Below are 12830 nucleotides of genomic sequence, written 5' to 3'. Positions count from 1 at the left end.
AGTTTAGCTCCAGTGTCCACACACTATTTGTAGACAAAATACATGCAAAAATATGCAGCCTTGTGCATATACATCCTAATAAAAGGACCACACTCTGAAAATGATGCATCCACTGCACCTTTTAGCTGCTAAACTCTTCACAATCTACTGCAACACAATTTGGTGTGACAGGCTGCCTGCAAGGCGTCTACAGCAGCTAATGTAATCTGTGATACAATCTGGCCTGAGTGGGCTGCGGGCTGATACAGCAATTCCATACACACACCTACACACAAGCAAAAAAAAAAAAGAACACATGCAAATGATAACATGCATGCTTTGTCCACAGCAGGAATTAAATACTACAGTGTGTATCCCAGAGTCGCAGGTTCTCACACAAACCAAACACTACTGCAGGTGATAATGGTTTACCATCCCTGGTGTACACACATACACATTCATGTATGCTTATGCACATTAAAATGTGATATGTGCATATATTTCAACACATACTTAACATTATTATCACAAGTTGAGAGCAGTCTGTGGCAGTGCAAAGGGTCAGTGTTCATTCAAGTGTAGATTTAAACTTGAATTTTTTTTTTTTTCTTTTGAAATCAATTCTATAACATAACATTGGAGAAGGGAACCATAATAACAGTATAAACTGCATTTATTGCACAAACAGTCAATGCAATGAAGCAGAAGACTGGCTTGTGAGAGCAGAATGCATGTCATGAGGAGACACCAGATGGAGAAGGGGAAATAAAAGGTCTCAGCCCATAATATTAAATAAATATTTTGGCCACTGACAAACTCAAAATGCTTTTAAGTGTGCCTGACTGTGTTTAAACCGTTGTCACTGTTTAGGTATTTCAACACTTGGCCATAAACACATTTTTAAAGGCTTAATTTCAATTAAATATTTGAAGAGCTAGATAGGATTTACAGGAACTAAAAGAAACACATTCTCCGGAAAATCTTACGTGAGATCATGCTTGAGATTAGTCATCATAAAATGATCATCAGTGCTTTATGTATCTACAAGTTTCCATCTCTTCCATTATTTCAGTTTACTTAAGTGCTTGAGTTAATAAAAAGACAAGACAATTGTTTCCTAATGTTTGGGTTGTGTTAGGCAGTTGGAGCGTTGCACCACTTCCCTGCCACCATTTACCCTCTTCCCTCTAGTAATAATTTGATAAGTGAATAATTCGGTGGGGTTCAGTGCCAGGGTCTCATGATGCACTGACCTCTGTTAAACGCCAGCTAATTGAATGATTGTGTGCGCCTGCTGTCAGCTCCTCGCAGTCACTATTGTTCTAGCAGATGTGCTAATGAGCTAGCATTACAGCCGGGGGATTTACAGCATGCCTCCAAATACAAGGCGGAATGGGCTCCTGTAGAAAAACACACTGTTGTACTGCTGTTTCTCCTTCATAACTGATGTGAGGACGCAATGCAGACGCCTTGGCCAACGTGCAGAGAACAAGTCTTTTTATATTAAAGTCTTTTTTATATCAAAATCTAAAATCTAAAAATCCCTATTAACTAATCCTATGTAGTTTTTTTCAGTTTTGATCTATTGGTATTTCTGCACACAGAGCTGTAAAAAGCCAGCCAAAATTAGTAACAGGGCTACTTAAGACACCTTATAGGAAAAGATACAAACAGTATTTTAAATAGAACAATCAGTATCACAGGGGACATATGTCCCACCCATTTCCCTCAAAATCCAATCGAAAGTGAGGTTATGGCTCTGTCCCCTTTCATTTAGATATGGGCCTGGCAAAGACGGTTGCCTGCAACCTGCAACAGCCATGTTGAACCCCTCACTGTGTATTGAAAACTGACAACTCCGCACTCAAAGCCAATAAATACACTCTGTTCTTTTTTGTGCTACTTTTACTCAGCAACTCGCAACTTCACAATATGAAACTAACGCAGCTTAACCGCAGCAGCTGCTTGGTCAATAATTGCTCTGAGAGGATTATTGAACACTGTCTGCTAAGTCACAATTATGAATTGCCAAATAATCGGTGATTGGACTCATGCATCATTTGTATTTGGAAAGCATGCAAAAGATGAACGTGTAGTGAATACTTAATAAATACATGAAAACGTTAATGAGCCGCTAAGTTTGGTTAGAGCAGATAGTGGGACAAATTATATATACCCAGAATGCTTGTGGCTTTAGTTGTACGATTCACCGCTAAAGCATCCTGTTGTATAGAGACTGACAATGGAGTAGATTCACAGAGACATGAATCTTCACCCTTAACATTTGATATGACATGCATCCTCTTTAGATGGCCTTACTCTTTTTTTGTGCTGCTCAGACAATATTAACAAATGTCTGCAAGAAGATTTGTGAAGGAAGTGAAAAGTCTCTGGACATCACTATTCATTACATTCCATTAAGTAAAAGCTATTAATAGTATCTCATTAAACCCCTTTTTTGAGCAAAGACCAGGTGTTCCTTTGAAAACGCAGCCATCAGTAATTAAAATGGGTGGAAGAGCCAGTGATAGGATCCCATAGAATAGCCTTCTAATGAATAATGCTCACACAGAGGATTGCAAAGCCACGAACTCACTCACATCCTGCCTTTGTGCCACTGAGATGAGACACAAATTAATATCATTGAATTCAAGCGATCAATTTGCTTTGCAGAGACAATTCAGTTGCATCAGGAACTGCAGCCAACACAGAGCAAGTCGTGACTGTTAAAAAGAGTAACAACACGAGGCCCACGCAGCAGACCACACACCACTGCAGGACTACAATATATTTGGATTGGGATTGCCTTCCAAGTGTGTCGTAACTGCGAATCGTTCCTTACAGGAGAGGCTCTATCGATCCGTGCGCCGAAAGGGAGTAGCCTTTGCAGCATACTGATAGCTGATAGTCACAAGGCCGGCCGAGCAGTTAGCAGTTGGAATCCCTGCGTCACAAGTGGACAGAGATAAGGCGGCATGAACAGGTTCAGCTCAGGGTTAATGGCGACGTGTGAAATCAGACAGTCTTGGTTTATCAACAAAAAAGGGCAAAGTGTCGAAAATGATCTGGGTTCACAATCGATAAACAGAACAACGGCCTCTGCTAACACGGAACGCTCGGCTCAACTGCAGTGACATACACACACAACATTAACACACACATATGTTGCCTTTTTAAGCCCATTCGATACAGCGTGAGCTAGTGGAGAGAGGGGTGAGCAGGAGGCCTACCTGTGACCTGCAGCTTCTCCCCGCTGACCTCACACTTCAGGTAGAGACGCCCCCTCCTCTCAGTGTAATCGGTTCCACACAGGCTGGGCACATTCATAACACACTGATTATGGACGTTCATGTCGCAGGCTGCAGGGACAAAGAGAGAGAGGAGATCAAAGACATCAGGACAATTCTTATATATGTAGATAAAGATTAGCTTTATGCTGTTTTTTGTTAGGAGTACATAATAAATAAAAATATAAGCAATATCACAACATGGCCAAGTGTATCATCCAAACCACAGAGGCGGCAATTTTTTTATGAAATATAAAATGATTGACAAAACAGGAGTACAATGAAGTACTGTAGGGTTGCAGAGACAGATCCTGTTCTCTAGATGTAAGAAAACATCGAATGTCACAACATCATGACTTTAATTTTTTTTTTTTTTTTTAGAGAAAATGAAAACAATTATGCAAAAATGTTCATTTACACTAATTCTGCATCATATTGCAGTTGCAATATCTGTCAAATAATAGCAAACTTATTCTATCTCTTTTTTTTAAATATCATGCAGCCCTGAATTGATCCAAATCAAACCAAACTGAATTGTTCAGTGCTTTGATAGAACACACTGTTTTCATGTTCCTGGTAACGAGAGCTGCATGAAAAAACTGACATTGTGATATTTGGGGGTTTTTTTTGCGATATATGCAGGTATTGTAAAAAAAAAATAATAATAATTTAAAAAAAAAAGGAAAAGGAAATACAGAAATAACTTGGATAGCTCTATTTGGAAACAACTCATCATTCTAGAATGACGGGGCTGAGAGTGATTTTAAGTAAACACCTGAAGCAGGGCCTGCTGATTGAGGTTTGCTGTTCATGCAGAGCCTGCATGTCACGCACAAGCAACAAACTCCCACGTGTCCAAGAACCCTTAAATCGGACTGTATTGCGTAATATTGCACAGATGTCTCTTGTACCGTTGATTAGTCCTGATGAGAGTCAAAATGAGAACCATGCAGATCTTCTTCTTGTATCAAGCAGCAGTTGTAGCCGGATGTGTCTGAGTTAATTTGACCGTGCACGTCCTGCCACATGTGGTCATTAAGGTGTCAATGTTGAAACAATATATTGTGCAGCGTTACTGATAACGATGCCATTGACCTGGATTTATTTATCTGTTGGTTATATAGGTATTCAAGTATCTATGCATTTTCTGACATATATTTCAATATAGATCATAAAGTAGCTATGACCTATAGCAACAATAATAAGTCATCATGTGAATAAAATATTCATAAAACCAATACGTTTAGCCTCGTATGGTTTAATTTTCAGATCCAGTAAGCTGCCAGTTTTACTTTATCTATATAAGGACATATTTCAATTTCAGTCCATGAATCATACATGTTTGGCACATTATTAAAGGATTGTTTTTTCTGAAAGCTGTGTGACATGATAATAAGGTTATGACCCAGATTCAGCACTGTGATGTGATGCATTCTCAGCTTGTGTGTCAGCCAGCTGAACCAAAATGTCATGGATTGGGAACAGTTACAGACGGTTACATCATTATGCCACCAGGTCAGTAGGTGAGAAGTAATGTTAAAAATCACTATTTTGTTTCGCCTCACTGTACCTGTCCTCTCCAGTGCTTAAAAAATACTACAGTGTGAGCTTATTGTGGTGTGATTAGGGCTGGAATTGATCTGTCAAAATAATCCACGTCTCTATTTATGTACACCCCGGAGCGATCATTACACATAACTGGGGGTCCGTAGCAGGTGGAGGATGGTGTATTTATGAGGTCATTAAAGCACTGAGGCTAATCCACTAACACAAGATTAAAGGGAAGGAGAGCGAGGGAGGGATATTAATAAAGACGTGGTATAGCTTTCATAGCAGGCCTATTCAGGGTGCACCGAACATAGCTGCACACTCAAAATAGACGATGTGAGATTTTAATGAGTGAAAGTCAAGGGGGAGGAAAATTTCGGAGGCCTCTGATCCTCAGTGAAGAGGAACAATGGGCTGTTTTTGATAGAGTGGCTCTGAAACAGAACATAATGTGTGCGGATCCACTTACAGCAAAATTATTTTCTTATGTATGCCACACTCATTGACCCGCACAACAGAACAGTGTGGGATTAGTTCTCTTCTATTACTGTTTGAGCCACTACCTTCACCTTGACACACAGAATTTAGAATGTAAATGGTTACTTTACACTACTCAGGAAGTACTCATTGTCAATATCACTGTACAGACGTCACGATAAAATGTTCCTATTCAAAACCCCTAACTACTGAGGGAGAAGTTGCAGGAATTTAACTCACAGTCACACTTCATGCCCTGGTGGATGAGGCCATACAGCAGAGAGCCACAGTGGTCACAGAAGGTGGGGCTCCCATAGGTGTGGATCTTAAACTTGTGCTTCGTTCTGGGGTCCTGGAAAAACAGAAAGAGAAACAAAGACCCATAAAGAAGCCGAAAATAATGAAATGACTGAAAAGGCAAACCAATTATAACTTATTTAAAGCTTCAAGAACACATGCTCTCCAGTGTTATTTACAAACTGGACACTAGAAGGCAAAGGTTACCATTTTTATTTTAAAAACTTCACATCATTTTTGATTATACTTTTACCATATTTGTGTACAAAAAGTTGTAGTGCTAAAGCAGATGGTGATAAACACCACCCAAAAAGCAAACTTGCTAAAGAAGTCTACTAAGGATTAACTATTCTACAATCTTTTGTCTTAGTTGGTGCCTGGGTTCTGCAGGTAGGCTGGGTATTGACTGTAGGATCTGAGGTCACTCGTGGCCCGCTGCACGACCCATCTTAGAATCCGACCAAATTTCAGCTTTGTCAGGCGTAGTTGACTGTGTAGGTAACATCAGACTCTCCCACAATCGAAGCAGAACCATCAGTCGATTTCCCAAGGTCAGTGCCTTTTTTTAATCACTGTGTCTGCTGCAAATAGAGCATCACAGCGACACGTCGTACTGTGTGGACTGAAAATGAAGGGGGCTCAACCAACCTGACCTGTTCATTAAAAAAACAATCAATTGTTTTTTTCTGTGTTAAAATACTTCATGTTAGAAGAGGATTTGCCATATTGCCAACATCTTAAAATATGCTTGCGGAAAAACTGCTTCAGCCAACTACAGCTCTATCCTCTGACACTACATTGAAAGAATACTAGAAAAAAATCAACCTATTTCATCACAGGGCGCCATTGTGTGTCAGACAATTCATCGCTGATTGCCAACCTGACTGCAATCACCACATATTTTCTGCCCTTATAGAACTCCAAGTGGCAGCCAATCAACCCGTGGCAGCCTTTCATTAAACCGTCATTTCTGGGTTTGTCTTTCCATCTTCCTTGACCGCATCAGGGAACGAGAATTGGGTTGTTTGTTCTCATAAAATTAAATCCAAGTGCACTAAAGCAGCAAAAGCAGTTCACTTCCCACCTGGAGCTACCATACAATCCTCAGTCCCTCAATACAGTTCAGTACTGCCAGACCTTCTCCATGTTGTTACCACGTACACTGTAAGAGAAGCTGCTTCTTGGTTTTCATTCCTACATAAGAGTCATAAACCTTATATGAGAATGTGTGCATTGTTCGGCTAATGTTGCCATTCAGTAAATGGTTTGTGTACATGTGTGTAAATAGTCATCAAAGCCATCTTAGCTTTTCATTCATCATTGGCCTCCATATTATCGTAGTTCATTGCTGCAGGCTCTCTACATAAGTATCATATTAGTCAAAGTGTGAAAAAACATTAGGGTTTATTGCAGAGCAAACCACTGTAAATGAGTGTGTGTTAAAGGAGCTGCAGGAGGCTGAATCATGTCTTTGTAAAGATCTTTCACTTCTTGTCAGCTATGATCGCCTTATTTCCTCCATGCAAGTCCAACACCACCTCTTTTTTTTTATTGGTCATATCCTGCAGCAACATATTTTATGTTGTAGCTACTCAACACTGAGTTTATGGTCTTTACTAAGAGCACATTTGTGTACTGAGGTGTATCTTGCTGATGCGATCTGTGTGTCTTATCAAGAGGATGTCCTGATAGAGGAGATTCATTTGCTGGTTGGATCCGCAGGCCGTACCAAGATGAACTGCCTCTCAAAAACGAAAGGCTGACTGTTGACGAGGACAGCTAATATTTTATCACCCGTCCCTCCAGTGTGTTAATTCTGCTTTAACAGCGCTCGAGGGTAGAACTTTATGGGACGTAAAACAGGCTGGAACCTCTTTCCTGCCCAGCTGTGCCTGTCTAAAAGAGTTACTCACACAGCAGATTCAAACTGGGACCAAAATCCCAGTCAAGCTGCATGATTACATTACACCATATCAAATTAATCCTATTATATAGTTAATCAAGTGCACTGATTCAAAGTTTATACGTTTTAATATAAAGTGTCTTTTAATATCTGATTTCCTTTAGCATTATATATTAAAAAATACATTTATTTTTAGCTGCCATCATCTAAACTCAGAATTAAAACAACTTACTTATATACTTTGAAAAGAAGGAGTTTTATTAATGCAGGCTGTTACCATGATTACCACATATGTATCGATATTATCCTTTACATTATACTGTTCAAGAGCAAGAGTTTATATAGAGTATGCTCTTAACACAACATAATCAAAATGAATACAATATTTAAAAACTGTCTGATATTCACAGTTACATGACATTGGTCTGATCTGATATCACCATGTTGGTGTTGTTTCTTAGAACATCATCGTGATGTTGTTCCAGGACCATCATTCTAGTTACAAGATAGAGCCAAAGTCCAGATTTTGAGCATCATAGGTCAACTCTAATCCAGGAAACAGAGATTTGTATCCTGATTTAACATATTGTTCTACTGTTCACTTATTAGTTTCCCTTTCTTTCCAGTTTTCTGACACTGTTTTGTTGAGTTTAGTCAACATAAAGACAACAAAATAGATGGATTTAGTTAAAACAAACCTTTTCAAAGTGTCTATTACCAAAAAACGTACTGGGTCAGTTGCAATCATGTTCCTGAAGCCACCTTAATGACGAAGTTGTAGGGACAACACCAACACGGCCATATCACCTTGTGCATACTGGACTTGCACTAGCACTGGTACAACCCAGCCTGTGTGCTTTGTTTACATTTGTAATTCCTGAACACAGGCCCTGCGGGGGCAGCTCCCTGTTCAAATAAATGCAACAACATTTTTTTTTTACCATGTGCTCTTTACCACTAGCTGGGCCGGCAATCTTTATACTTTTGGATCATTTGGATACTCAAGTAAGGGAGCATTTAGCATGATGAGTCATATTTACATTAAGTCAAAACAAGCAGAGACGGAGGACGATAAAGCAAAAACAGATCAGCTGACAGAAAATGCTTCAGAGATAAATTAACCCGTTGAGGGATGTTCAAGGGGTTTAACTAAGGATAACACATTGTGGCACTAGAGCAATTTGCCTGATCAGCATTTTGGGCAGATGGTCTAATTCTGCTCCAAAATGTCAATGTATATTATCCAAGAGCCATTTCACTCAGCTCTCTGTCTGAATCTGCAGAACACTTGCAGTTCAATAAAATATGCTATCAAACTACGCAAACAGCGCTGGGTGCAGACTCTACCTTGAGTCAATATCTGTGGGTGTAAAGTAAAGTTTTCAGACGTGATCTGGTGAACAAGCAGAAGCAGTTAGCTCCCTGTTTTGTTCTTACATACACTGAATAAATGAATACTGACAGCAAAAACTAAACCAAATTTTGAACATAAAATTAACACAGACAAGTAATTCGAGTCATCATGTCTCAAGTCAATTGTTGCGGTAACTGGATACTATTTGAAGGTAAGTGGTATAGTGCAGAACAGTTATTACAACAGCAACAGCACTGATGTTACACAGTGTTGGGTCCTTGTCACATTCATTCATTCATTCATTCATTTCCTGCTCTCAGCCTGCAGCTTCATGAGGCACTCTCTGCCGGAATGAGAACTGGAGGATTGCCACTTTTCCGAGCGCCCCTTCAAAGTGCTTTCCTGCTCATTCTAAAATCGTGCTGTACTGTAAATCTCTTTCAGAGTCGGCATCTGTTTAAGTGGATTTGACTTGAGAACATTATCCAGGCTAGTCCGGTTCTTTTTCTTTTTTTCTTCCCTCTACTGCATCTATTTGAGGGAACACCTGTATTGGTATTCTCTGTGAAGAGATCAGCCTCATTCCGCCCGGAAAGAGATAGACTTATTCTGATTGAAGAAAGAAGCAGCTGTAGTGCTGAAGATATATTTCCTATTTTCTAGTGTTTGATGAGAAATACAGTGTCAGAGGAGGAATGAACGAAAAGAGCTTGACCCAGGAGAAATAAATCACCTGTATGTGGAGCAGTACATCATCTATCTCAGTGAGAGCTGGCACAGTATCACATGGTGAGGAGCCGCAGTAATCAATGCTGCCATTTCACTCAGTTTGACACTAGCCTCTGCACTCACAGAGCAGGCTCATTCGAGATCCTCAGATCATGCTCTGAATCTGCCATTTGTCAGTCTGCAGAGGCTTTACACCTTAAAGGACAAGAGAAATGCTAGGAGCTGTACAACCATCAACATGATCTGTTGTGATTACATTTCAGCTGCCTTACACAAATCTAACTACATAATACCAATGCAAAGTAATATATTCTGAATCACTGAATCATCACAATTCATCAACAACCCTCCCCTTAAATATCGATTATGGTCAATTAGTCTTTTTTTTAATGACTAAATGACCATAATATTCAAGGCGTGGGCTGTTGATAAATTGTGATGAATCACTCATTATTTCTTATGACAATCTATTCATATTATCATAAGAATAGATTTTGTAATAGCTTTTAAAACCTACAGAATTTAAGGTAAACTGTCTAAATACAAAGACAAACCATGCAAGGAAATCATAATGTGTTTATAGCTGAACATAACTACATTATAATATGTTTGAAATGTATAAAACTGAATAGGGAGACTTAAAGAAACGTGCTGTTCTTAAATATAAATACCTAACAAACTCCGCAGACACTTTCTGCTCCTCTTTTTTGGACGAGAGGTTCCTGAGAATCTCACAACAACGTGTTCAGCATATTTCTTACTGCCAAACCAAAGTCTACTGACATGAGCCGTTTGAGACTGATGGTCAGCTTATCAGACGTGTCCATCATCTTGAGTGACTTCAAACTCCCCCATCACAAATGACAGTGTAAACACACTGTAGATGCAGAAGTAACACCTCACAGCTCAGGCAATCTGCGGCAAGATGAACCGTATCCAAAATAATCAGGTGTGGAATATCAGAGCTGACTTGAATTCATTATATCGGGGTGATAAACAAATCATTTATGTAGGATGCAGCTTTGACAACATGTCTGAAAAACTCCCCAGCCGGTAGCAACGAGGTAACCCCTGTGCAGAATAAATGCCTGAATCATACTGCTTATACAGTGCATATTGTCTAATTAGCGGCCCCGACCACGCTGTGCACAGGCCAGCAGTCAGTGTGTTAGCTGAGGATTGACGAGAAAGAGGGAGGCAGACAGACAGTAGGGAGAGGGAGAGAGAGGCTGAGCCAGCTGCACTTACTCATGTCCACCCACACACAGCTGATCCTGAAGGATTATCCTCTTGTTTGCCCCCCTCCTTTGCTTTGTTCCCTCCGTCTACTTCATGAATGAGTGACGGTGACTAAGAGCCACATTCAGTTGCAGATGGATCTTGTTTTTTTGGTTTTTTTTACCTGTCACATCAGCTTTGGATGGGTAGAACATGACTTAAATGTCCTCAGATAAATGGTAAATCCTCACAACAAAAAGAATGACAGGCCAACCAGGGTGACATGACCTTGACCTTTGAGAGACGCTTGGCAGGAGTGTGTCCGCCAGAAGTCAGCCGCTGCTACAGACCATGACAACTGACACTTGGCCACTTGAATTGACTGAATGTTAGTATCTCTGTCAGTAATCCCCATAATATCTGCAAACTATACTAAGATTTTGGTATTGCGAGTGTTACCACTTCTTGCGAGTGTTACTACTTGTAGTCCTTAACTAATCACTTGTGCAGGTGAACAAGATGACGCAGAGAGTGAAAGAGGTGGATCACATTTGCCCAAATGCAATATCAGAACCCATTGGCTAAAGATGATTTAGCACTGTACTGTAACAGCTTCTCTTCTTTTCTTTTAATTTATCTGCATATCTGTTCATAAAAATTAGGCAAAATGTCGTCCCTAGCCAATTTTGCATCTCAAGTTGCAAATCAGACTGAGAACAATGACCAGTGCATGGAAGAGGAAGTCTTGGCTCAGGTATCCATTATCCATTATCTTGATATCTGCTGACTACCCCAGGAGCCTCAAAACATTGGTCGTTGCCCCCAGAGGCTAAATCATCACCAAACGACAGCTGATGGGTTCAAAGATTGGTCCATGAAAGTAAGCATGAGGATGAGCTTTGTGATGAGTCTACAGTTATTTCTATCACTGACTGATGTTTTGATTTTAATCTGTTTTATTTTGGACTAAACAGGATGAATCACATTTGAGTTTGGAGTCAAGCGCTAACATTACCATGACCACTCACAATGACAATCCTACCATGCAGATGTAAACCAACTTTGTTTAATCGTTAGCATGCTAACCTTGAAAATTAGCACCAAATACAAAGTATACTGCTACGTGAATGTGTGTACCAGATTACATGGATAGCGATCAACCAGTTCAACAAATATGAACCTCATGGTGACTCTAGACGAAAAGTCAGGGGATCACAAAATGTCAGTGGGATTCATCCTCTGGGAATAATAAATGTCTTTATAATCCATCTGACAGCTGTTGAGACATTTCAATCTGGGCCAAAGTGTGGATCTATCACACTTTGCCATGAACACTTGACAAAAATATAAACTGAATGCTGAATTGAATATCCTGTCTTTTTGGGCTATGCTACAGTCATTGCTGTTAGCATGGCAAAAAACCCAATATACATTGATGATACTGTAATGATATTCAGTTCAAAGTAAATCCTAAGAGACTAAACTGACTGCTCTGACTGATTGGGAAGGTGGCAGTTAAAGATTCACCAGGGCAAGCTGTAATGTGCAGAAAATGAAACCTGTAAATGAGTGTACCTGACTCCATGTCACTGAGCACACTGGCTGTCCATTAACATCCTTTCTGCAGGCTGTGGGATGGAAGGGTTTACCCCTGTGACTCTCTATCCCCTATTACAGCCTAATTGGGTCTTAATGGGAAATTCAAGACAGACTGGGTGGCGCTGCCCATCCAGAACAGCAGGGGAAGCAGAGTGTTGCGCCAAAAGCAATGATGAACTTGATCAGTAGGCTCAAAACAAATGAGGCCACGGTGATAAACAAAAGCTGTGGGTTGTTACATGTTGACTGGATGATGCAGCAAGGAATGAAGCAATGGGGCTTTTTGGTGGCTGATAATATGAGAGCCAATGGGGTGGCCCGAATGCCAAATGAACTGACAGGGAGGATCATGTCCTCGCATCGTGTTTAGAGTTTTCTTATGACCAGTGTGTACTGTTTGTTGCAAGTCCGTGACACCAAATCCGTTGGACAGTTAAAG

The 12830-nt window shown here is 40.1% G+C and overlaps 1 protein-coding gene across 6 annotated transcripts in view; it reads right to left on the bottom strand.

The window, feature by feature from the left end:
• Nucleotides 1-12830, bottom strand: part of prkcaa (protein kinase C, alpha, a) — a 162677-nt gene that overhangs the window by 73432 nt on the left and 76415 nt on the right. For all 6 annotated transcript variants that reach the window (XM_030436628.1, XM_030436646.1, XM_030436653.1 and 3 more), the window contains exons 4-5: nt 5532-5643; nt 3210-3338 (exon numbers count right to left, since the gene is read on the bottom strand). In XM_030436628.1, the coding sequence (XP_030292488.1) occupies nt 3210-3338; nt 5532-5643 (241 nt within the window). The remainder of the gene's footprint in view (nt 1-3209; nt 3339-5531; nt 5644-12830) is intronic.

Source organism: Sparus aurata, chromosome 1 (genome assembly GCF_900880675.1).
Source record: "Sparus aurata chromosome 1, fSpaAur1.1, whole genome shotgun sequence".
Classification (NCBI taxonomy): Eukaryota; Metazoa; Chordata; class Actinopteri; order Spariformes; family Sparidae; genus Sparus; species Sparus aurata.
The sequence above is the reverse complement of the archived record's forward strand: the minus strand, read 5'-3'. Positions and strand labels throughout refer to the sequence as shown.